Below are 26,787 nucleotides of genomic sequence, written 5' to 3'. Positions count from 1 at the left end.
ATATGACAGCACAGTGTTCTGTGATTTACTCATGAACTGCTCTTTTTTTCTTCATCTGCAAATACCCTGCAGAGCTGAGGGAAGAACATGGCATCAGCCAAACCAAAGAAATGGAAATGGAAATAAACATATTTAAATCTTGAGGCACTGGAGAGTTTTATCATGCTCATCTCCTCTCTGGTGTTATTGATCTCCCTTAGTGCAGGAATCAGGCTATGAATATGACCTACAAGTGTGGCAAAGATTTGTAATTTTATTGTACTGGCATGGAATTCAGTCTTCATTGGAACAGAAAGGGCAATTATTTGGGGGATGTGTCTGAGTCAAGGCAATTTGTTCAGAAAGGGAAGAGGAAGAGAGTGGTAGCAGCCAAAGAAGAAAGCTGGAAAAGGAAAAACAGCTGGAAAGTTCTGAAACACTTAGTATTCAGCTGGGATAATATGTGCTCAGACCTTGGGAAGCTGAGGACAATGGCACATGAATACATGAGAGTTGCTACAATTCTCCATTTTCACAGATGCCAGTAGGAATTTCTAGCACAGAACAAGGGGCTACATTTGTAATTATCACATTATTTTTTAATTTCTATTCTATTGAAATTTAAGCATGAAGAACTTGATCCAAAGACTGGAGGCAGCAAGTAGCTACATTTATTTCCAGACCCATCCAATTAAGCCAAAACTGGAGCCCTACCTTAAAGGCTTTTGGTGCCCTGCACCCAGGGTATCGAGAGGCTCCACGCTGGGATGAAGATCACAGCTGAGAACTACAGCCTGACTGAACTTTTTTAGGAAGGGTAATCCTGCCTGCCTAGGCAAGAGTTCCTTTGCACAGAACGAGACAAGCCTGTGGAGGCTTTCCCACAAGAACTAAGGGCAGTGCAAAACTCTTACTGCCTTGCTAAGCACAAGGTATGTTACTCTGTCTCCTTTATACACACCCACTGCACATTTCCCTGTGCCTTTGTGTTGAAGAACATCACACAAACCTCTTTCCTAGAGACAAACTGACAACAGACTTATGCAGATGTTGGTCACTTTGTTGCTGGGATCCACAAATTCATTGTAACTCTAGAACACACCAGGACACAGGAATTGTACAATTCCAAAGAGAAACCAAAGGGAAGTTTTGTCTTTATTTGTTCTCTGTTAAAAAGACAGAACAAGACAGCTGGGGTTATTCAGCCTGGAAGAGAGAAGGCTCTGGGGAGACCTCTCAGTACCTAAAAAGGCCTAGAAGAAAGCTGGAGAGGAACATTTAATAAGGCTGTGTGGTGACAGGACAAAGGAGAGTGGCTTCAAACTGATACAGGGCAGGTTTAGACGAGATATTAGGAAGAAATTCTCTACTGTGATGATACTGAGGCACTGGCACAGGTTACCCATAGAACCTGTGGATGCCCCATTCCTGGAAGTGTTCAAGGCCAGGTTGGATGGAGCTCTCAGCAGCCTGGTGTAATGGAAGGTGTCCCTGCCCATGGCAGGGATCTGGAACTGGATGACCTTAAGGTCCCTTCCAAACCAAACCATTCTATGATCCTAAGAATTTGCTGCTGCTATTTCTGTAATGAGCAATACACAGTAACTGCTTCAACTGAGCTTTATTGTTGATATTTAAACTTTTACCCAAGAAAAAAAATAAAATTAACATATTTAAAATCTTAGGAAACAAAGAGTTAGGACTGCAAATTCTTGCACCATCCTTTTACACTTTTGGGTTGGATTTTTTCCTGATGTTGGCCATGGTCACACATAAATAAGTTTTGTGCTCTGTTTCATTAGCCAAGGTTTAACTACAGACCTGTACACACAGAATGCCAGCTTGTGCCTGTGCTGCTCTTCAGTCACAGTTCCTCATGATAAACTGGGATGTAACTGCTGCTTTGTCTGGTTTGGAAAGATTCTGTAGTCTGGTTACATCTCCAGCATTCCTCAGACCACAATTTCAACACAGAAAACATTCAGACCAGAGTGATGGGAGACAATGACAGTCATTTGAAATGAGGTTTGGCAACAGATTTTCTGACAAATGCTCTGGGATAATGCTTGCGGAGAGAATTGTGCTCCCAGAGATGTGACTTGTTAATTCAGTCTGAGGGAAGAAGATTCAGAGCCGTCATTTATTGGAACCTATTACAGGACTTAATCTGAAGATTTTGACATACTTCCAAGACAAATAGGCAACCAGGAGTGAGACATGTTCAATAAGGTGCGTATTGCAGGAAATGAGGGCTGTAATTGCCATGCTGAGAGAGCTTGTTGTCTATGCAGTTTAATGACCTTCCCCTGGCAGTGTCCCTTCCGACACGATGGGATTCAGAGATGAATCATGGAAAGTGTCTTTATCATCACACCGCAGACTGGACCGAGTGCTTACTGCTTATTGCTGGTGGGCACCGTAGCATTTGAGCCCCTCGGAGTAAAACATTAGGAATTACATGTCCTGTCATGCTTGGGCCTCTTCATTAAACATCATGGGGGCGTTTGTAGTTTCCTTGTTACTCTGCACATCACAAGACTTTCAGCACAAGTTTTCTCTTTGCTTGTAACAGTGAGTTGGACTGAAATTTGTACCAGATAGCTCCACTCAGCAGCACAGATCATGACAGAAACAAGAAGTCCAATCCTGTTAGTCCTTAGCACTAAACCAAATAATACTTAGTCTTTTAATCTTTCCTTGTGAAACAGTTTCCCCAGTCATGTCAGAATATCTGTCACCATTTTCTGACCTCTCTCCAACTTCTAATTCTCCCACCTGATACTGAGGCAGGAAAAGAAATTTGCTATCTTAGCTGCAATCCACATTATTGAGGAAAAAGGTGGAATGACAGATGTGCAAAGACATAGGTCACTTATTGTGCAGGGCTGCAACAACAAAAGAAATACAAAAATATAGGGTGTAGAAATTAAACAATATTTTTAAAACCTGAAAAATACTGAAGATTACCCTACATGTAACAGTTTCCCCCTGTACTACCTATATTCATAAATGTTCTTGTGGTTATTTCTGTGGTGCTACTTGGAGGTTCCAAGGAATGCTGGAGTTTCTATCCCCCAGCACATTTTATTGCTGTAAGAACAGCAGGTCCTGATAACTCATTTTCATTTCTTTAGGTTAGAGCGCTTTTATGCAAGAAGTTGCCTAAGATTTGCTTCTTTTACAGTTCCAGGTGGTGCTGCTTTCAGGATGTGCATCTTACAGAGGCACCAAATTGAGTGATTGGATGGCTGGCAGAGTTACAATCTGGCCCTAAAATCTGAGTGGCCGTTTAGTGCTTGTGAAGTGACAGAAAATTAGGGCTACTAAGACTTCTCTTACCTAACATAGAAGAAATTTTGTTTTCCTTCATGTGGCGGGTGGTCTGCTCTTCCAACCAGCCAGTGCTAACAACAAATACCCCCACTAAGAGAGAGCGATTTCAGCACATCAACCGGAGTTTGCCAGCGTTTCCAGCCCCTCCTTTGGGGCCTTACAGCAATGTTTGAAAGCATGGCTAAGTTTTCTCTGGTTTCTCTTAGTTTTCCTGGGTACACCAGCACTGTGGTGGAGCCTTCAAATTCCTCTTCGCACCAGGACTCCTATACGTGTATATATATACATATATACGCACACATACACATATATAGACACATATATAGATATAGATATACATATACACATATATAGAGTATTAATTTATTTTTATCGTTGCCATGTCCCTCCACAGCAGTCCCCCAGGGAGGAAGCGAACAATGAGCCCGAGCTTTGCCGTGCTGGAGCGGTTCCGAGGGTACTCTCCATGCTCCAGGTGAGCGCAGCTTTCCGGGCGCAGGGAGCCCCGGGAGGGCCCGATCGGGGCCTGGAACAGCCGGAGCTCAGCGCAGGGCTGCCCGGAGCAGCGGGCAGGGCCCGGGGGGGCAGGAGGGGCCGGGCCAGCCCCGTTCGCTCCATCCTCGGGCCCATTTTGCCGCCCGGAGCCCCGGCCCCGCCCCGGAAGCGCTGCCCGCCTGCCCGGAACCTCGGGAGCCGGAACGCAGCTTGGCGGTGCGGGGGCCGGGCCGGAGCGCGGCGCCGGGCGGGCCGTGGGGAAGATGGCGGCGGCCGTGGCGGGCCCACGTGGGCGCGGGGCCGCGGGCACGGAGACGGACACGGACACGGACAGCGGTAACGGCAGCGGGAACGGGTTGGGGCCCTCTCTTCTCTGAGGCATCGCCGGCCGCCGCTGTGGGCCGTTTCTGACCTTAGAGGCTTCTCCTCTCTGCCCCGTGCGAGCCCGCCGGTGGGTCCGTGGCTCCGGACCCTGGGCCGAGGCCGGCGCCGGTCGGCGTGGGGGGAACGGGAGCTCCGGCCCCGGCCCGGCCCCTGCTGGCCCGTGGCTGCCATGCCCGCGGGACTGCTGGGTGATCCTGCGCTGGCCCGTGGGCTGTTCCCCTTCAGCCCGGGGGTACCGCCCACAGCTCCTGAATCCCCCTCGGCCCGCCAGAACAGCTTTGGCTGCCCCCGTTCTGGGAGAGAGGGCAACGGCTGTGCAGAGCTGCCCGAGTTCCGTGTGAGCTGCCCGAGACCCTGTGTGCCGGCCGGGATCTGCCTCTCCCCGAAGGAAAGCCCGGGGACGCTCTCGTTCCAGGGATTAACCCTGAGCGCACGGTTCTGCATCGCTCTCGCCTCCTTGCGTGTTGTGTACCTAACCAGCTGTGATCACTTCTTCATTCTATCCTGCGTCTGCTCTTCTTTTTCTCTTTATTCTGGGAGGAGTCAGGGTTGTGGCCCTTTGGAGCTGTGGCTCCAGCCCTGGTTCTGTTTGGTTTGAGCGCCAGAGTTGAACCCAGAGGGAGGCGTTGTGTGGGAGCTTCTTTCAGAGCTCCTTGCCGAATGTTCGCTGTGTTTTAACTGAGTGTCTACACCTTGATCACCGAGCGAGTCTGAAAGAGTGAGATAGAGGGATGTGTATGTGTATTTCACAACAACACACACAGAAGCAATTAAAACTTTTTATATTAAAAGTGTGCTAGATATCAGTCTTTCTTATTCAGAATAGGGCCCCAGGTCCTACTTCTGATTGAGTTAATCTGATTTAAATTATTTTGAAATACCTCTTCTTTATCTCATGCTGTTGACTGATACTCTGATGCATTAAATTATGGCAGGTAGTGGAAACCGTGTTAATTTTTCTGCAATTGTTGAAAGCAAAATGTTGTTGGTATTATCCTCCTACTTTATTGGCAGAAGATGTTATGTGAAGGAAATGATACATGTTTTTGCAAATTTCCTTTTTATAAATCTGATCTGTTTTTTATGGCTAACTGCAGAAATTGGTCCTAAGCAGTGTGGGGGATTCAGGTTTGGACTTTCTGTAGTTGTTTGCTTTTGTGTGCGTAAAAAAAGTCACAAACTGGGGCTGATTCCTTGTTTAAAAGCTAAAGAGCAGCATGGACAAGGCCCAGGGGTGAAAACTTGACGTTGTTTTACGTGTAGGAACCAGGATGTGACTCCTACATGTCAAACGTCACGTGGTGCTGCAGTTCCTTCTTTTCTGGCAATGGTTTGAATTTATTTTTTATTGGAAACTCAGAATATGGATGCAAATATCTAGAAGGATGTAAAAGGATGCCTTTAAATAGTTACTGAATGTGTTGAGAAAATTTGCCACTTCTAAATTTCCAATTTGTAGTAAGGACTGTTGGAAAACACTCCCATAGTTTATTTTGAGTGGAGCATGACATACCACGTGGTGGTGGTAAAAGTCATACTGATAGACATAATGGCCAAGTATTCAGTCATTATTTCTCTTCCACATTTGTTTTGTAACCACAGACTCTCACTTTCCATCAGGATAACCAAATGCTCCCCAGGCCTCTAAACGTGTCTGTGCAGTAGAGGTTTTGTTTTAAATTGATCAATGGCACTGTTTTGCTGCTATGTCGTTTGTTAGGGGTTTTTTGGTTGAAACAGGCACATGGAGAAGGCAGAATAATGAATTATTGTATGTTTATGGTTGCTTAGTAATTAAATAGCTGATTAATGGGGAATATTGTTAATAGCTGCCTGCATGGTTTCATGGAGAACAGATCTTGTGAACCACTCCTGGCTTCATTCTCTTAATGGTTTGGTTGATAAAGGTACTTCATGGGATATAGGAGTGCTTATGAAGTGAAGCACTTGGCTCAGTAGTAGTGTGGTTTAAAATTTAAATTTTTTTTGTAAGGAGTTTGAGAGTGGTAGATGGATGAAAGTGAGGAATCTGGGACTGGGTGGGATCAGAAACCAGCTTCCTTCTGTTCAGCATTTGGTTTTGCAGTCTTGGAAGTTGTATGTAAGATAATTAATTTAAAATTTAATGTGGCACAAATGTTACTGGAATGGTAGTTAATGGTGGCAGGACTTTGTGTATGCTCTGCTCTTGATTATGTGGTGAAGTGAAATAACCCAGCATATTTCAGCACACCCTAAACCTGCAGCCCATGTCATTCTAGTTAATCACCTGCACTGTTAAAGACTTTTATTTTTGCAGTTTGACCCCCTGAACAGAGTAATGAGGACTAGCTCTTCATGTATTTCTTGTGCTATCAATTTGGCTGTTTTCAGCTGTCTTAATTCCAGACTTTGGTATTGTAACTTCAGTTCTTTCTTTTATTTTGAAGGGCTCATAGGGGTAAGGAAGTTTGACTTTGGGGGTGTTTTATTTGTGTAACTTGAGCAGTGGCTTACCCAGAAAAGCTCAGTGCCTCTGGTTTCTGTTGAGCTGCCTGTCTTGATGCTGTATTCCACAGAGCAGTCTCCCCGGGTTCATTATGCTTGGGTAATTGTATTTTTGCTGGCAGTGTTGTCTCTGAGCAGGTTTTGCTGTGACCTAAGAAATGCCCCCTAGGTTCAGTTTAATTCCTGTGGCTGTTGCAGTCCAACACCAGATGTCACTGTTGCAGTTTCTCTGGGAGTGTGTACATACATATGTGCACATATTTGTGTGGACAGGCATTTCTAAGTTACACTTCTAAAACTGGAAAATACACAAGTTTTCCCACCACAATTACCAGCCCTAAATATAAAAATTTTCAGTAATCTAATAATAAAATGTCCAAGGCTGCCCTTTCCCTTTTGCCCAGCCTGTTTCAATCACTTTAAATCATCACTGAGGTGAGCAAGCATTGCACTGCATAGTTTCTGATAAATTCAATATAATGGTGTGTGCCTGCTTGAGGAATTAATTGTAACAGCACACTTAGAGTAATACCTCACTCTAAACTTGGATAACATTTACGTGTGGAGCAAATGGCACTAGTGAAAGATTCTAGAAACAATTCCTGATACTTTTTTTGCTTATTTTCTTTTTTTTAATCCCTAGGTTCTGAGTTAAGCTCAGAACTTCCAGACGACAGCTACTCTTCGGGAGGTGAAGCCGTGGACGGTGATGATGAGGATGAAGCAGCAGCCCCTGGCAATGTGGCTGAAGAGGCAACAAGCTCCAAAGATGGCCCAAGTTCAGGATGGGCAGATGCCATGGCAAAAGTGCTCAACAAAAAGATTCCACAGAATAAGTCCACCATCTTGGCCAAGAATAAAAGCCTGGAGAAGGAAAGAGAGAAAAAAAAACAAGAGAGGCAAGAAAAGAAGATGAGGGTGAGAAAAAGATGCAGTATTCCATGTGCAGTGACTGTGAGATGGGCTACATGCAAGATAGTCTCAGAGCACTGTCCCAAATCTCTCTGTTTTGGAGTCTCTCCTTCACAGTGGTCTTGAGCAGATTAATTTTTTTTACTTTTCGGTCATGTTGTGTAAGGTTTTTTCTTTTACTGCTTCTTCTGGGTCAGCAGGCAGGCTGAACATTGGCAGCAGGAGTGTTCCAGTCTGTCAGCTTAAGGTGTTTTCTCTTTTGAGGGGCTGAAAGCAGCTACTTTAAGCTTGATTCTCTAATTGGCATTGTTAATTTGGGGTGAAATTCACTTTGTTGGCATTACAAATTGAAATAGTTATCTACCATAGAAAGTGAGGGTGAGAAAGAGAAGAAAACTGCTTCCATTTAAATTGTGCTGTGACTTCCAAAATCAAGGCCTCTAGGTTGAGACTGCAGTAATCATTGATGTGGTTGTGCATTGTTGTTTGCTCCCCTCAGTCATTAATAGAAAACTGATTGGAGCCTTCTATTCCCATGTCTGTGCCCTAAATTGCTTCTGGTTCTGAAACTGGTATGAAGAAACCATGTTGGCAAGTAAGTCATTTGTTTGTGCTTTTAGTGGAACTTTTAATTCCAGGCTCTGATTGATTTCCCTTCAGGCTAGAAATACATTAATAGTTCTAATGTCTCATCCTACCAGTTCTGTTTCTGTGGGATAACCAAGTTACTCACCTGACAGTTTGGGACATGCTGCAGTTGGGCCATGGCTTGCCTTTTAAATTCAGAGAGCTTCACTACAGCATCTGCACAGTTATGGTTGTCCTAAATTCCTGCTCTCATCCAGTAAATATGTGAGAATACTGCAGAACAGAGATGGGCCACAGGTCCCCAAAGTGACTTGTTTGCTTTAGAAAAACTTGAAAGCAATTTGCCTTTCATTGATTTCTTGCTGATGAAAGGTAGGATAGGGCAGTTCTTTTGATCAAAGGCCAAAACATGGTCATAAACTCAGAAATTCATAGTAGTCTGCCTGTAATTGTAAAGATAAGGACTCTGAAATGCCATTAGAGACTTCTTGCATAAAACAGATTTAATGGAACATCACCAGGCTTAACACACTGTTAAATTGTTCAGAGGGGAAGAAAAACTTACTCCTGAAGCAGAGGTCATGAAATACAGTGGTCTTCTATTGCAGCAGAAACAAAGCTGATGGTTTCGTGTCCACTGGTAGGAAAAGGGGATCAATTTGGTTTTGAAATGGAGAGCCTCCAAAAAATAGACAAAAGCCAGTACTGTACACACGACTTGTTGTCTGGTGGCCACTTGGTGCTCTTCCTGTGTTAGAGTTCTGCCTGTTGCACTCCTTGCTGAGTGTTGCTTTGGTCACAAAGCCATACTGGGGCCAGTTCTGTAGGGGGAAGTCAAATTCTCCTTGTTCAAAATGTGACATGCCAGTCTTGATGGACCCAGGATTTTACTATGTATAAATTTCTCTGTCATCAGCTTCTGAAGTCTGGGATTTGGAGGCTGTCTTTGAATAATTTCCTTGCTCAAGGCAGTCTGTGTGAAAGCATCTTTTTCCTAGGCTTTTGTTGCTGGAAGTGGATGACTGAGATCTGAGTGTGGCCCCTGTTGTGTCAATGCAAGAGACTTGTCCAGCCCTATATTGGAGTTCCTTTTACTTTCAACCAGACTGAACTTTGCAGATCTTTTTTTCCTCCTGCTACATCCTCTGTCAGGTCATGCTGCATTCTCAAATGTCCATGTTGTTTCACATAACAATATTTATAATGCAGCTCGATAAAAAGCGGGAATGGGAAATGATGTGCCGAGTGAAGCCAGATGTTGTCAAAGACCGAGAGAAGGAAAGAAATCTTCAGAGAATTGCCACAAGGTATAAGTTTTTCTGAATGCTTTCCTTAAATGTATGTATATCTAAAAGAGGAGGAAAAGGCCTGTGCAGGTAATCTGTTTCCAATCAGATTGAACTCTTAAGAAGTGACTAGCAGGAGCCGAGAGATTTATAGACAGGTCTGCATTGTACAGTATCAAGTTCAACTAAAGATTTCAGAAGCTTTATGAAAGAGTAAAAATTTAGATGGGAATCTAATGTTTGCTTAGCAGTAGTGCTTTGTTGGATCCCCTCATTTTGTTAATTTAATGCCTTAAAAATGCAGAACAGTTGTTACTACTGTTCTGGTTTTTTGCTTCTCCATAGAGGATTCACCAGATCCACAGTTGTGAAGTTCAGCTGCCTGTTCACATTGTGGTAGTTTGGTGTCACAGAACTAGTTGAACATTTTGATGTGCTGCTGTCTTACTCATTCATCTGCCCTATCCTCCAGCTTCAACTGCCATTAAGAAACTTGCCTGAGTAATTTAATAACTGATTTTAGGACAAATAACATGCTCCCAAGGATGAAACATGCTCAAGGATGAAACTGATCTCAGTGCCATGTTATGAGGCTTACTTCAGAGTCTGAATAGTAGATTTGTTTGTTACTGGTTCCTAGTTTGTTACTGGTTCCTAGCAATGACTATGAAGGAGGAGTAAAAATTGAAAGTCCTTTATATTCTAGTAAATGTTACTTCTTAACCAAATTGAAGTTCCAGGTAACCATTTTGGGGAGTTAGAAACCATCCAGCATCTGCACTGATCAGCTTTAGTAGGGGGCTCATTTCTGTGGAAGGAACTTGAGTTAAAAGGTTTGCTCTGTTGTCTTTTTCCCTGTCCCAGAGGTGTTGTGCAATTATTCAACGCTGTCAGGACGCACCAGAAGAAAATGGAAGAGGAGATGAAGAAAGCAGGGGGCTCTGAGAGGAAGCGTGCTAAACTGATGTCTTCTGTTTCAAAGAGAGATTTCATTGATGTTCTAAGAAACATGGAGGGGGCTAAAGGAGCCAAGAATCCTGCTGGAAAGGCCACTAAAAGTAAACAGGTAGGCTTCATCTGTGAGAAAAAAATGCTTACAAGGTACCTTCTCAATATAATGACTCTCTGTCAATGTGCTTGCTCTTCATAAACCTCTGACCCAAATGGCTGGGATGTTTTGAGACTTTTGGAAGGGAACAAGTAGCCTATTTTCCCGGTCTTTTGACTATCAAAGTACAAAACACTGGAAGCTCTTCTGATAAGACATGGAGCCTTTTATGCACTTAACTTGGTTTAGCTGTGTTTAAAAAAAGATTATGAAACACTAGATTTTCTCTTGGATTTTACACCATGCATGGAACAAACTGCTAGATTCTGGTGGGTTGTGACATTTGGAATTTGGCCAACAATAGTTAGCTCCTTGAAATCATTAAAGACCTGGAGGCTGTTCATCTTAGATGGTGTATTAGATTGTACTTGTGTGTCCCCAGAGTCTGGTCATGTCAAACTTGCTTCCTTTGGGTGATTATGGTGCCTGAAACTGAAGGATTTGCCATGCAAAATGAATACCACAACAGAAAGAAACACAGGCCTATTAAACCTTATATGTAGGCTTTTCTTTCCCTGATTCTCTGTGTGCGTTGGGCTGGTGTGGCTTCCTTGCTCTTGAGATGTTTTGGAAAGAAATACATTCCACTTTTCCCAAATGTGTTTGAGACACAGTGTAGTTGGACACATGCAGTTCTTCATCAGTTCTTTCAGCTCACCAAGTAGCTCAGGGTTGAAAACAAGTTGCCCAGACAACTCTTTCTCGTATTTCAGAAGCTGCACGTTTTTGAAGTGTATTTGTGTTCAGGTCTGAACTCTGTGCTTGGTGGTGGGTGGAATACTGCAGTTGGCACAGACACACTGCAGTTAACTAAGTGCTTCTCTGTGCCAGGAAGAAATACTTTAATCAGTTGGGAGACAGCATTTTGTCATATGTTTTTTGTTTGTGTGCACTTGGGGAACATGCTGAAACACTGCCTGGCATGGAGTGCTCATACAATTTTCATGCAAGTGCAATATTAAAGTATTTTTTAAATTCTTTGGATAATGAGAACAATTTAGCTTGGTGCTGACACTTTATTTCTCCTTAAATAATTCCAGCTTGCTTGTTTGGGTGGGGGGACATGTGTATGTGTGTGGTTCCCTTTTTTTGGTTCATTTGTTTGTTTCTCCTCCCTTGGAATGGCAAAATATTGGAAGAATGGCAGTGCCAACTACTATTGTAGTCAGCATTAAATCAATATCTGAGCAAGAACTAGGACCTTTGTGTTGTGCCACATTGTAGCAGGGCAAGTTTTTAATTACTAGGTCAGAAAACACAGATTGCAAATGTTTCTATGCTAAAGAAAAGTTTTATTTTGGCAGCATCAGTAATGGCATGTTTCCATTCAAGACCTCTGGAGATGCTTTAGATGCTGGCTGGTTAGTCTTGGGTTTGAGTATTAATGTAGGTGCTGCTTTCACATTGCTTGTGCACAAAAGCTGGGATGGGGATTGGGGTTTTTGGTTGGGTTTTTTAATTGTATGTCTGCCTAGACAGACCACCCCCCTTCCTCTCTCCCCTGTTTCAGTGACTCTTCAGCCTATGCTTCAGTGACTCTCCATTCAGTTTAATACTGAACCAAACTCTTCAATAACTCCTTTTCAAGCTGTTCCTAATCTGCCTTATTTTCTCTTGAGAACATATCTTACTCATTTAGCAAGCTCCCCTCCTGGTAGTTGTTGAGGGTTGAGGTTGAGGCCAAAATCTGCTCTTCATTCTCTTTCTCAGAATTACACAAATATTTAGCCACTGAACACTTCTGCTGGCCTCCACTGTCATATCTCTGCTGCTTGGTCTTTGAGAGTGTTTCAGAGGGTAGGAAGCCTGGATGAGGTTTTTCAGTAGTAAATTCCTTGCAGCAGGGTTTCAGCAGATTGCTTGTGCCATCTGAAAGCTTTTGTTTGTTTTGTGGGTTTGTTTTTAGCAGTCGTGAGTATAGAGTGTATTCATTTTTAAAAAGGGGGGGAGATACATTTATTTATCTCAGCAAAAACAATGGAAGAGATGCCAATCCCAAAATCCAGGCACTCTGCCATCAATTAAAAGGCAGTCCAGAACAATAAAAACATTACCCCACCCACATAAAACAAGCAGTCAGCAGGAAAAATAGCAGAAAAAAGTTTTACCAGTGAAAGCAAACTTTTTTTTGACTCAAGCCTTGTGCTGTGACAAGATACTTGACTGTATTTTGAGAATGGGTGAAAGCATTTTCTTGCTCTGCAGGAGTTTTTAAATGTAAAATTTGGTTTGTATTTTTAAAAGTTTGGCAATTTCTTTCAAGTGTCAGGGGTTGTTGAAGAAACCCCTTGTAAAGCTCTGTTGATTGACTATTTAGCCAAGTATATTTATGTGTGAAAAAAAGAAATTAAATGCTCTGTAAAGGCCCATCTGCAGCAGTATAATTTCAAAGCAGCATGACCACTTTTTAAATTTTGTTCTCTGTTTCCATCAGCTTTATGCATGCCTGGGAAGGGTAGGTAACCTGTGCCCCACTAGAACATTGTTCAGAGTCTTGTTTACTTTTAGCCATTGGCCTAAATGTTACTTGGCATATACCTACCAATTTAACTATGAAGGAAAGACTGTAAGGCTGTGTAAGTTTTCCTGTGCCCTTCTTGTGAAATTGTAGCCCTTCTTGGAGTTCTGTGTGCCCAGCTGGGAGTAATTATTTTTCTGAGCTGGAGCCAAAAGCTTTGCCTTTCATATCATTTGCTGTTTATCAAAGTATTTCTTAATCCTTGCTGAGCCAGCTGACTTGTGTAATATTTTTTCCTGGTTTTTTTTCCAAGTTACTGTGCATGATGCTTGCCTCTGGGTAAGATCATCTAATTTCTCTCCCCTCACCACCTTGTCTGAAGCCTTGCAATGTGGGAGAAAAATGTAGTCATTAAAAAAAATAATAAAAATCCCACTTGTTTGTGTTCGGATGGGCTTTTTTTTTTAAGTTTTGGGTTGGGCTTTTGTATGAATCGTTCATTGGCAGATATGAGAGCTTTCAATTTGTTAAACAAAATTCTTATACATCAGCTTTTCATTTCAGAATGTGTTGGTCATATCTTCTTGTAAGACACTACAAGAAACTTTAATAAACTGTAGGTTTAGAAAGGGCACGTGTCAAAAGCGCTGTTTTTTCTGGCCTGGAGACTGAAGTTATTTTTATGTCTATAGAAAGAATACAGAAGTAGGTAGTGGCACTAAAGGATTCCTTGTAGGAACCTTTTGTTTTCTTTAGGTTTTTAATACAGGGTGCTCTTAGGAAGTACCCTTGCTTCCAGGGTCGAGTGAAGTTTCTGTTCTCCTAGAGTTGCACAGATATGTTGGCTAATGTAGCAAACTACATGAGGTCTTGAAATCTTAATTGTAGGAAAACAAGGAAATTCAGAGGAAATTTAGAGTTATTCTCCACGCTTGCTGTGTATTAGTTACAATTTCATCTTGACTTTTGTAATTTATTCTGCTCCCTGTTAGGTATTTTACTGTGTAGTAAAACATTTTTTAGTGACACATAAGCAACTGGCATGAAAGTTACAGATGCTCTTTATGACACGCATAACCTGCACTCATTGACCTTTCATTTTTTATTAGGACTTTGGTTTTGCTTCAACTTGTAAACTTTCTTAAACCAGAGCATTTCAGTGGTGAAAGTAAGAGCAGGATTTCCTGGTCTACTTCAGTAACCATGATCCAAATTCTGCAAGGTAATCTTTCTGTAAGCTAGGCTCAATACATGACCCCAAGGTACAGTTTCCTTCCTGTGTTGGGATGGCATCTGGAAAAAAATGGTGTGTTGGTCTCAAAATAGTGCCTATTCTAAAATAAATTATTGATGAGAAGGAAGATGAGTGGAGAAGAATATAAGTGCTATTTCATAGTAGTGATTGCTCATATGGGACTTAAAGTGCTTTTCCAGAAAAGTTACTCCTACCTCAAGCAAATTTTATAAATGCTCCAAGTATCTGGTAAGTAATTTGTAAGGACAGTGATTAGAGTCAGACTTGCTATTGATTTTTCTTCTGTTCATGAGACTTTATTTTAAGCTGCAGTTTGAAGATTGTTCAAGGGCAGGAGGAATATTATGCTTCCAACTTCAACCACTGTTCTTGCTGGGATACAAGGATTGGCATGGGAGCTTTCATTTTTTAAGCTAAATGGGGGTATAAATTGTGCTTTCCACATTAAAAGTTGCATCAGTTTAAAAACTGAGAGTGACTGCATTCTTTTCCTTGCAGCTTCTTGAGTACTGGCCATCAGCTTGGTCTGTTTCTTTCCACTGCTTTCACAGTGTAGAAATGGAGAGGATGAAAAAACAAAACAACAACTGCTTTCATTCATATACCTCTTTGGAGTGACAATAGTCTGAACAGTTGCTTCAGTCTGTGTTATGAAATTGTTTCTGAAGTGTGGATGAAGGCAAAGATGACAAGGAAATTTGGTAAGGTGTATCAACACCTCTTTCAATCTTAACAGGAAACTTCCTTAGGTGATAATGGCATTGCAGAGTAGCACAAGTTTATTACTACAGCTGTTGTATGCTGGTTTTACAGACCTAATTGAAGGAGTAACCAGGCATGCATGTATTCCAGCAGATTTGAGGGGACAGCCAAGTATTAATTTAGTTCAGCTGTAGCCAGAGTAGATGTATTCTCTCAGTTTTAATAAATGTCTTCCCATCACATGCACAAAAACTTTTAATTTGGATTCCTTTGGATCCTGCATTTTTATCTGTTTTTCTTAACTGAATGTACATTCTCTTGAAGGTCACCCTATATATGTTTGGAGCTGATGCTTTTAATGAAGTTTTTTGGTTTTGTACCAGAAAGTTGCTGACAACTAATTGTATGCTGTGTTCTTAGGAATATCCTTAGGGATAAATGCAGTGCAGCCTGCCACCAGTTTGCTTTATCCTATATTCCTTATGTTCTTTAAGGTAAAGGGTTGTTGTGCAGTACTAGAGGTTGTTTGATTAGGACATTTTTACTTTCAATTTGTTTAGAAGTTGTATTAACTTACAGAGTTTGGGTCATCAACAGGATTGGGTTTTTAAGACGTGCAAGCTCAGTTCCCTGATTGTTGTCATACCAGGTAATGCAAATCTGTGTTAACATGGGGATGTAGACCTTTTCCAATATTTAAATGTCAATTTAAATTTGTCAGCATTTCAATATTTAAATTTGATTGATTCGGTGTCAAGAAGTTGACACGGTAAATTCAACTTCATGTAAGACAATTAAGGGTCATGTGAAGGGCAGTATTTCACTAGCTTTACCTTTTTTCCTGTGGTATTATACTCAGATATCCCTTTCTGTCCTCTTCATCAGATATTTGATCAGAAATCAGGAAGGGAAAGGGCTGTGATTTTGCACTTTGTTGCCATCTACCTCTTTTTTTATCCTCTTGCTGTTCTGTGTCCCTGACAGGTTCTTTCTCCCTGTGCCTGAGGGCCAGGCAAGTATCCTGTGCCTAAGCAGGAGCAGCCCTGACAGCTGTTTGCACAGAAAGGCCAGTCCCCTGTGTGTCATCATGAGTCACTCTCAGTTCAGCTGAATGCTGCCTGCTAAGATGCAGATAGTGTGTGATCAGTGAGGACAGATATCTTAGAGAATTTGAATGCTAAATACTTATTGCATTTGCTGAGGTGATGACCTGAGGTTTGGGGAGGGCCATCTTCCAGATGTTTATAACTTGTCCAGATCCAGGCAAATGTTCATGGAGATAGCAAAAGATATGTTGCCAGATCCAAAACACATCCCTAACTGATTTTTCAGTTTAAAAAGAATGAATGATGCAAGGTTTTAATGGGTTCCTGTAGAAAACGTCTCTTTCTTCCTTAGAGCTGAAGACAAAATACTTCAATTTTGTCGTTCTGTGAAAAGGAATGAAGTGGTTATATTTGAAACATTGCAAAATCCTTCACCATGAAGCAGTTGAAGTTTGGCAAATTTTGAAGTGAATATAAACAGGGACTTGTGATTGAAATGTCAGGCAATGCTGAGACAGCTCCATCTGTCATATTTGAGAGTATCTTGCCTTGTTATTTGTTTATTAGTGCACAGGATACTATGATGTGTTTTGTTTTCCCAGAAGATGTTGCAAGGCTTTTTTTTTTTCAGTAAAACTATGTCTAAAACAACCACATTTGAAAAACTTGTGGCATACATCTTGTTTTGATCTTCCTGTGAGTATACAAAGCAGAGTCAAATCCTATTAGACTTTTATCTGGTAAATCAAGTTGGAAGCCTTATAAAAGCAGCTCTCCACTCTTGGCTTTGTTCATAACTCTTATAGGCAGGGCAGTGTACTTAGAGAAAAATACATCTAAACATTTCATAAAGTTTTATAGAAAAATGTTCTCTGGAAGTAGGAAGGTTTGGGTAGAGCTTGTCTATCTGAATAAATTTGTTTTCCCCATCTGAGCATTTGCTATTGGAAATTATCAAGGAAAGTGATTCCTTTACTTTGAAGTTTTATTAAGGTGTAAAATGTTGTGATTTCCAGAGTGTGTGTGTTATAAATGACCTCTGTGAGTACCTGCTCATCTGTTTATCTTGGTCAGTAGACTTCAGGAGCGGTGGATCAAACTCCTAGGATCTAGCCTGCAATGGTTAGAGGGTTGCTGAGTTCAGTAACTTCTTTTGCAGAACTGTGGGAAGTTCCAGCCAGTTTTTAATGAGCGTTTCTGAAATTTACTGAAAGATTAGAAAATGTAAACCAGGTTTCTAAAACCTGGTTAGTATTACAGATTATACTAAAAGTGCCTCTTGGAAAGGTCTGACCTCTTTTTGGTTTGCTGCTGAACTTTGGACAGTGGTCTGCAGGTGGTCTGTGTAATTTCTTCTCCACCTGCAGCTGTTGGGAAAGCCCATACAGAAACATAGACAGAGATGCAAAGGTCAGAAATGCAGAGAAAGGGTAGCCAGATGTTTAAGATAAGGGATTGGGATCCTGGGCAATTTACATCTTCCTTCATGAAGCTGCTTTTAGAAAGCAGCCTGGGAGTGTTGAGGGGTATGGTCTGTTCCTTAATGAGCTTGCCACTCATACATGGCAATGTGAGGGGAAATTACAGGAATATAAGATCAGAGAAATTTGGATTTGGAGACCTCTAGGATATGTCACAAAACCAAAGCAAGGGCAATGACTGTAGAGAGGTGAAATCAAACAAGCTGCTTAGCAGACATGAAAACATCATTATTTCACATTTAATAATAAAATTGCATAAAGCTTAGTTCCTTGTAGACTCTGTTTTGGTGGTTTTTTATTCCTCACCCTCCTACCTCAAAGTTTTTTGAATCCTTAACTTCTTCTGGGACTCAAAAGTGGAAATCCTGAGTTAGGAAGAGGCTTTTTCCTTGCCCCACGTCCTTCTCATCAGCTGTTCTGTCAGATGATTTCTCAAGTATTGAAGGGACAGGCATGGTCATTTCTGTAGCCCTTACTGTTTGAGACAACCTTTTGGGACTCACTCCCTTATGCCTCTTGCTAAATCATAATGAAAGACAGTGGGTGATTTTAGCATCATTTGTTGGAAATAATTTGAGTGATATTCATATTATTTAAAAATTTGCAAGCTGCTAATTTATTGTTAGCAAACCAGAAATACTCCAAACAGCTGCAGGTCTGCATGTTTACTTACTGGGCCAGCAGGCAAGCTTTTATAACAACTTGCAGAAAATTTTAGGTACCCAGCTGAGATAGTGCATAAGTGTCTTTCATAAATGGGTGACATCTGAGAAGAATCTGTTGTGACTGGAAAATGTTTGTCTAAAGTAAACTGTTGAAAGACATTAAGATGTGACTTCTGAGGGATAGCACAGTGGAGGCCTAATCTTGACTGTATACTTTTTACTAGGTACTCTTGCTATATCTGTGCATTTTCCAGGTACAGCTTGGTGGTTCAGGAACTGTGCAGCTTCCTCCTGGTGTAGCATGCCCTTGCTATACATCATGCTCATTAAAACATGGGAAGGGAGTCCTGATGCCAGTATGGCCAAACAGGTCATGCAGCAGCATGTGGTGGAATTCCTTGTGCAGCACAGGGGTTTCTGAGATGGCTGCTGTCGATGGCTGGAGTACAGCACAGGCTGAGGAGTTCCCGAGCATCCTGTGTGCAGAAGGGCCCTGTGTTAAGCTTGAATTCTTAAAATATTTTTGCTTTTCCTGACAGAAATAATAATTTATGAGGTTTCTGGTGAACCAAGCCTGAGGAAATCTGTTTGCTCATAAGCTTTTTCTAAGAGTCTTCTTTGCAACTGAGCATTTAATAATAACGCTTCTGAATTTTCTTCATTGCTTAGGCCCAGGTTTATGCTTGTTTTTAGAAATTCTGTAATTGAGTTCTGACCCCTCCAAAGCTGGGCCATGTTTAAGCCTCTGCGTGCCAACCCAAAGCATTCCTTCTCATTCACACATCCCCAGTTGTAGTAAACCCTAGAGGAGGATGTGAGGATGGGGAGATTCCTCGTGCAGGTCGTTACGCTCTGGGTGGTCTTCTGGCTGTGCTCAAAAGGAAAATCACTATTTGTTGTGCTTGTAGTAATAATTCCAGTGTGTTACTTACAGAGAAGTTTGAACAGGAACAGCAGGGCTCAAAACACGCTGTAAAAAAATTTCATTCTTAGACTTATTTACTAGAATTGCCAGAGCAGATTCTGGTGTATATGAGAAAGCTTGTGATCTGGGTAAATCCCCTGTCCCACTGTTGGTACCCTCAGTGTAAGGTCACTTCAAGTAAACCAGGGCAGTTGTTTTAATTTCTCATTCTGAGAGAGAATGCAGATGGGCATTGAATAACTCTCACCCTGAGGAATAAATGATTGTGCAGAATTGTACTGCAGTAGAATAGATTTCTGTTGTGCAGCTCACATGTTCTGCAAGCTGAAAATGCTTCCCAGAGTGAGTTGCTGTGAGAACTGAGCTCAGAAGTTCAAGATAATATCAGTGTAGTTTGTATTCTCAGTTTGCACATTTGTGGGCTTTTGGCTGTTTGGGATCAGGCTTACATAGGAGCCTTTCTTAGAGTCCTGCTGCAATTCAAATCAGATGAAGTTGCTGCAGCACTAATGATCAAACCCAAGTATCATTTTCCTGTTAAAAATCATTACATTTTGTTTTCTGCTTACATTTCTGCTGTAGATACTTTGGCTGCAGTTTTTTCATTTCTTTCCAGCCTGGAGGAAATTTATTTTCTTAGCCTGTGAGCTCGCATATTGCTGAAAATTAACTTAGGAGAAATGGTTATGCTCGTGTTCTTTGCTTTTCATTCCCTCCCGCTCCTCTGCAAACTGGGGGTTTTATTATCATTATTATTGTTATTTTAAATTCAGATTAAACACAGCTCAGTGTATGCCTGTGCTGCCTGATTGGGTTTTTTGAGCTCAGTTTACATGGACTTGCTTGGGGATGAGAACCAGAATAGAAGCAGTCATTCAGAGCAAGATGCAGGCTGACAGGGAAGGTAATTGTCAGATGTGTGTGAGAATGTGTTCTGGCAGTTACGCTTTTTAACTTCTTCCTCATGACAAAAGCTTCGCTGTGTCTCAAGGTCTTAAATGTTTGTATTGAGCAAAACAGAGGAACCTGGGGAGGCAGTTCAGATTAATTAGACACGTTAGAATTGTCTTCTCAGTGCTTAAAGTTGTTGCTTGAGAGATATTTATGTTAGAAATTCCTTCCCTGACAGGTACAAATAAACATTTATTGTAGGTGATGGTAAAGAGAGATGCCCCTGCAAGCTCTGGCATTTCATCTTATACAAAGAGCAAAGGCATGGGGGTCCAGTGTGCTGATTGTAATCCCTAGGTCTGAAAAATGTTCCTTTTTGAAAAGCCTGGAATTCCTGTTTTCTTCTGGACACTGCTCTTGGGGAATCACGATGGTGCTGTAGGTGTGTTTGTTGTTCTGCAGATGCAGAAACTGGAGTTGCTCAAGTGACCCAAGCTGGTGGGCAGTGGAGTGAAATGCTGTCTTTTGCCTGATTTCAAGGCATATCTTCTTTTAATGCCATTGCTTACCAGTAAGCGCTGTGGACTTTGGTCTGCTTGAGTGTAAGGTTCTGAAAAGCTCAGGCAGGTATCATCCTGCTTGAGACAGAGAGGATTGATCCCACACCTTGCTGTCAGTGCTGTCTGCCACAGCTCCAGTGTTGAGTTTGGCAGGTCTCAGTTGAATATACTGTCTTGTCATTTACCAAGAGCAAATTTTGTAGCTCCGCTTTTTTGTGGTGGTAAAGAAATGAACAAACCCATGGAGATTTCTAACTTGATCTTATAGCTGCTGTTGCTACCACAAGGCTTTCATAGACCAGTTCCTTTAAAAGCATCCAGGAGGCAGTTCCAGCCTGGATCCTGCAAGGGTCAGCTGCTTGTTCTAAGTGACAGAACTAAGCTTAGTTGAAGCTTAGTTTGGACCTCTAGTGGTTTTATTAGGACTTGGCCAAGAATTTCAGTTCCTCTTGTCCTGGTTCCTGGTGCAGATTTTAGGGAGTGTGTCTTCAGAGCAGAATTAGTTCAGGAAGTCTACAGAGCCCTACTTGTGAGAGGCTTTAGCTAATGCTGTGATAGCCTAGCAAGTAGGCAAGTTTTTTTTGTTTTTTTTGTTTAATTTATATACTCTTTTCAGCTGGACTATGAGTCCATCAGAGCAAGTATCAACACTAGAGTAACCACAGTGCATGCTTTGTTCTGCTTTATTTCAGCTCATGATAACAAGTTCATCACCAGCAGTTAGTAAAACAACAGTGACTCTTGAGGTATTTTACTAATTGCTGCCTCTCAGACCTTTTGAAATAGGTTGGCAGACCCTTCTGGCAAAGAAAACCCAATTCCAATGTATAAAAGAGGAGAGGAAAAAAAGCAACACGAGAATTTTTCACTCCTTGCCTTACTGAAGGATTCACATTATGTAGCATTACACTCTGTTGTTTATATAATCTGCTTTGTTTTCATTTGGGGATGTTCAAAGGGGACTTCAGTGTTGTAGTGAGATGTGCATGAACAGCTGACTGGGAGTTCAAAAGCATTTGTGTAGATTGAAAGTTGGTTTATTTTCCACGTGCCAAGAATCAGTTTTGTTTTATTTAGATGAAACTAGATTATGGCATTGAAAACCCAACTGTATTAACATTCTTACATAAAGCAAGTTGGGAAGTGATGTTACAGTTCAACTAATTGTTAATTATACAAATATTCTCACTGCATATTTTCTTAAGACTTTGGGAATGTTTTGTGATGCGGTAGATTTGGAGAGTTTTTGTTCTGAGGGGAAAATAAGTAGTAAATGAGTTAGGAATGAAGATACTAAATAAGGCATTTTCTTCACTTGGAGGCATGCTTAAAATTGATTAAATATTTGCTTTCAAGCATTTAATCTTCATCTTTGAGGCATAAACATGCTACCTCTGTCTTTCTCCTTTGGGCTTGTTGTAAAACTGTATTCAGGCCTTTGTGGTGCCTTACAGAATGGGTAATGCTATGGAGGATCAGCATCCCTCTTTTGTTCAAGTCCTGCTTTTGTCCTGTTGTTCACTTGACATAGCCAGAAAGAAGGGCTAATGGTTGCTGAATAGCAGCTTGGGATGAATTTGAGGATTGAGCTTTTCAAACCCTAAGCTTGCAACTGTCATTGCTGATAATAATCTACTCCTTCTGTGCTGTTAAAAACCAAAACAAACTAAGAAAAAAAAAATTCCCTGTTCTGCACATCTGGAAAGAAAAGGAATTCTGTTGGGTTAATTATTGAAAACAAAAAATGTAGATTGTTTTGTGAGAAATATGGGATGCTTCCTTTTAAGTATTTCAGATTCAACTCTCCTAAATGTCACTGTTCAAATATTGATTTATCAAGGATCTGGGATTAAAAAAGAAAGACCTTGGTGATTTTTGTGATTTTTTTTTTAAACTGTTCTCTACTATGCAAAGGCAAACATGTACAACTGCAATACAGTTAAAAAGGAGGAAAACAATAGTTACCCTCTCCTTGCATCCCAGAACAGACTACCTGTGTTTGCACTAACATAATAATGCAGATAAATCTTGTGAAAATTTTAAGGTCTGCCTCAGAACCTGCCTTATCTCTAGCTCTTTAATTCCAGGTAATTGATTGCCCCTTCTGAGATGATTTTAGGTTTACTGGGTGTAGCACTTAAAGAAAATTGCTGCAAGAGTGGTGCGTGGTTAGGAGGCGCTACCCTTGGGAAAAAGGGAATTGTTGGATGGGAGAAGTCATTAATGAGAGCATCTGTGAAGGGACGAAAGCAAACCCTAAACTGAAACCCAGTGCAAACATCTTGAGGAACAGCTGTAGAGTTTCTCTTTATTTGAGCTGGGCCCTGGGAAATTCCATTTGGGAAGAAAAGTGTTAAGACTTGCTATCCTATTTTTGTGAGGGCAGTGTTTGATAAAGAGCTGCAGAAGTCTCATGTAGCATTTCTGCTTTGATTATCTATTAAAAACACATACCTTGTTTGGTAGGCATTTTGCACTCACATAACTTCTGATGGGGTGATAGGACATGTTTTATTTACAGTAATGGACTCGCATTCTTCATTTCTCTTTTCTCCTGAAATCAAATGCTATATGCTGCTCTATCCCAAATCTTGATTCCCACAGGCTTCAGCTTAAACATGCAGTGGTATCACATTCCTAGATGCATGGCAGAGAAGAGGTGTGGACAGATGTCTACAGTGATCATACATGTACTGCAGGTTCTGCATCCAGGAAGCAAATCTTGTTTGCAGAGCATGCTGAGATCCCTTCTTTGGAGCAGGGGAGTGGGGAAAGCCTCCCTGGGGTGCCAGTGTTAAATTTGTTTTCAAAGACCTGGCAGAATTAAATTTGTGTTTTCAGTGCCCCTAATTCCACTTTGGTAGGACAGTTTTTTGCTTGCCTGCTGGACACTGAGCCATGTTATTCCTCGGCAATGTTTCGCTGCTAAGGCATAAACACTGAAATAAATCCTTCCTCAGTGCATCGAGCAGCTCTGGGTATTTTCCTCCGGGAAGCATGCAAGCACAGCTTCCAGCTGTTGTGTGGAAAAGTTTCCACAGGATGGGGCTGTTGCACTGCCAAACGGGATCTGTCACCTCCGGGAACCGCGACCAGCGCTGCTTCCAGCGCTAACCTGAAACTCCGCTCCCGGCCCTTCTCTTTATTGTTCACCAGCCCGTGCAGCGGGCCTCGAGTTTATCCACTTCCAAGGGCTAGGAAATTTGGAGTAAGGTGTTGTTGGCTTGCTAAGAGTAGATCAACTTTGTTTCTTTTAGAGGCAGCTTTGTACCATATGACAAGCCCAGGTAGTGAGGTAATAATTCACATAAAGGGGATTTGGTTCACATATCACTGAATATGTTAAATATTAAATTTGGGGGGGGTTAAGCCTTTATTAAATCCATATTTGTGTTTTAGAAATGTGCCAAGAAGTGTTCTAATGAAGCAGCACCTGGGGGTTAATAAATGATATCATGAATCCATTCTGATTGCCAAGAAAGATTTTAATAAAGGAAGCCATGCCCAGGGTTGACTGTTTCATCCGTGAGGAATAATTGTTTTGTTTCCATATTTCTTTTATTGGTTGGTTAAAACAAGTTTGCATTTTAGCATCAAGTCATTTTTGGTTGTTTTGCATGTTTCTGTACCATTTGCACAAAGACCTGGCCCCCAGTCTGCTGATTGTAGGAGGTGTTATTTTGATTGCAGGAAGACCTTGCATCTTTTACTGCCTTTCGCATTTATCTCGTTTCTCTGTTCTTTCTTCTCTTTCCCTCAACCATTCAGGGTGAAGTGAAGTCTGAGGAGGGGCCAGAATGGAATATACTGCGTGATGACTTCATGATGGGAGCATCTATGAAGGACTGGGACAAGGAAAGCGATGGAGAGGGCAAGAGTGAAGAAGGAGGTGGTCTGAAACAAGAAGATGACAGTGACTGAATGAAAATCATTCAAGATAATGTTTTATCTTCTTAAGTTTGTTTGGATGAAAAGTCAGCATTCTATGAATGTACAACACTTGGAGGATACCTCTTTTAAAAGGAAAAAAAAAAGACTTGCACAACCTTGGAGTGTTTTCTCCTCCATGTCAACATTTTATTTAATATAGCTCCATTTGCTATACTGAAATCCTGAAATCCTGAAATATTTTCCAAAACAAGTATAATTTTCAACATATTTCCAAAACATTTTGTACAGTCAAAATAGTGGCACTTGCCCAATGAAAGATAGATTTTGCCAAGGTCATTAAAAGTTTACGCATTAGTCATGGCAATTGATGTATTAGTGTGCCTGCATTTCCAAATCACCGCTGCACTTTGAAAAGTTGTTGCAATTTGCAATAGAAATGGCTTACAATAAACACAGAAATGCCCTCACCTTGTAAAGTTATTGGGCTCCTATAGAGTCTTTACTGCTTTGGCCAGAAAAGGTTCTGTAGATAATAAAGGAAAGTAACCATTCATGTGATAGTTCTGGTGTAGGAGCATTAGTTTGATTGGAGACAACTCTGGAAACAGAATTGTAAAGACAGAGACTTGACCCTACTGATAGGGTTTAGTATTTATATATGTATATATATGGTTTTTCCATTGCGAGTCTGAGATTGTATAGGCTAAGAGTCTGGTAGGAAAGAGCAGTCATTGCTATTTCACTGGGGAGGGAGAGCTTTTCTAACAATACCACAGAAAATGGTGTTCAGTGTTGCTTCATTTAGAGTTATGGTGTTCTGGCCTTTTTCAATGAGGAGCCAGAGCTCTGAGATTGATCCTGTGGGTTTAGTCAGCTCTAATGCTAATTCCTCAGGTGTGCAAAGGGTCAAACCAAAGCCCTTCCTCTTAGTGTGGGCCTAACAGTAACAAATTTGGAAGCATCTGTCAGGATAACACAATTGCCTTTCTTTAAGCTACAGCAATTTCTCCTCAGTAGTTGTTGGTTGCAGAGGTGCAGAAGCTAACACACATAAGAATATATTTTATGTAAGCATATGCAGAAGGAATTGTGTGGTGATAAGGGTGTTCTAAATGAGAGGCTGGGGTTGAATTCTGCTGCCTTTGCTGTTCCAGACTGACTGTCTGATGCTGTGTCATTTGTTTAGCTTTGCTATCACATTTCCCCATTTGCTACATGAAGAAAAAGCCTTGGGGCCCATTAATTGATAGTTAAAATGCATAGCACTGTTCTGTCCATTTCAACAGATGCCTTACAGACAAACCTTTCTTTATACCTGCTTATAGCCAAGATATGATTAGGAGCTACTTTGAAATTTTCAGTCTTCAGCATGGAAATGTGCAGTAGGATTTAGATTTTCCTAACAAAGGCGTTGTTTGAACTTTGTACTGCAGGATAAAAACTATGGGTACAAAATGGCAGAGAACAACTGGCAATCATTGTCTTATCCCTAGCCTATTCATCTGGTATATATTGTAGCATAATTCTTCCAGGAGAACTCCAAGCTAACAGCAGAAATGTTTAGATTTTCAAGCTGTTTTGAGTGTTAAGCATATTAGATATCTGAGGAGACATTAGTTTGTGGCCTGATATTTATTATCACAAATGAAGGCATACACCCAAAATACCAAGTGGCAAAACCACACAAGTTTGACATATGGTTATCCCAGCTTCTGAAGGCTCCACATCTGTACAGCTGTGCAGTGAGAGGCACCATCTCATGAGTGCAGTGCAGAAACTGCTGCAATGGGGCTTGAGTCCATGAAGCAGCATAACAGTCTAACCTGACACTGCTCTCTCTCTCTAAAGAGTTCAGCTGCTTTCTGTGGAAAAATTACATCAGCAGCCTTAAATCTGCAGTTGCTCTCTACTTTCATATCAGCAGTTTCTTTCCATAATCAAACTTCTGGAAAATAATCTTAAGTTTTCCTTAGGAGCTGTGACATCCTGAGGTGATTATTAAAAATTTCAGAATGCTTTCCAAATACTTTTAGAATGCTTGGGTGTTTATTTGTGTATTTTTGGAGTAATGTTTTGATTAAAGCACTGAAGTGAATCTTGTGTGTTTAAGAAAAATGTGGAATCCATCAATATTGCCAAAAGTATTTTGAGCTTCCATTTCATTTAGAGTGCTTACCCTATAAGGGGAGAGCATTTCTTGCCTTTTAAGAAGCATAGTAATTACATTTTTATATATATTGAGTAGGTTTTTAAATTTGATACTGTACCTTGTCTTTGCCTTGTCCTTTTTTTGTGCCTTATGCCGAGAAGCTCCAAGAGTTGCTAAAATTGCTAACTACAT

At 41.2% G+C, this 26,787-nt stretch overlaps 1 protein-coding gene across 2 annotated transcripts; it reads left to right on the top strand.

Annotated features, from left to right (window-relative positions):
- The first annotated feature begins 3,995 nt into the window (after positions 1–3,995).
- RRP15 (ribosomal RNA processing 15 homolog) lies at positions 3,996–25,983 on the top strand. 2 transcript variants are annotated; one of them, XM_059469287.1, is made up of 5 exons: positions 3,996–4,143; positions 7,322–7,596; positions 9,388–9,485; positions 10,329–10,530; positions 24,324–25,983. In XM_059469287.1, the coding sequence occupies exons 1-5, from the start codon at positions 4,071–4,073 to the stop codon at positions 24,474–24,476; spliced, it is 801 nt and encodes a 266-aa protein (XP_059325270.1). In that variant the 5' UTR covers positions 3,996–4,070; the 3' UTR covers positions 24,477–25,983. The 2 variants fall into 2 exon arrangements, with proteins under 2 accessions (XP_059325270.1, XP_059325271.1); XM_059469288.1 differs by lacking the exon at positions 24,324–25,983 and adding an exon at positions 14,784–14,987.
- Positions 25,984–26,787: the final 804 nt, after the last annotated feature.

This window comes from Ammospiza nelsoni, chromosome 3 (genome assembly GCF_027579445.1).
Source record: "Ammospiza nelsoni isolate bAmmNel1 chromosome 3, bAmmNel1.pri, whole genome shotgun sequence".
Lineage (NCBI taxonomy): Eukaryota > Metazoa > Chordata > Aves > Passeriformes > Passerellidae > Ammospiza > Ammospiza nelsoni.
Note: the sequence above shows the minus strand (reverse complement) of the source record. Positions and strands in the feature narration are given on the sequence as shown.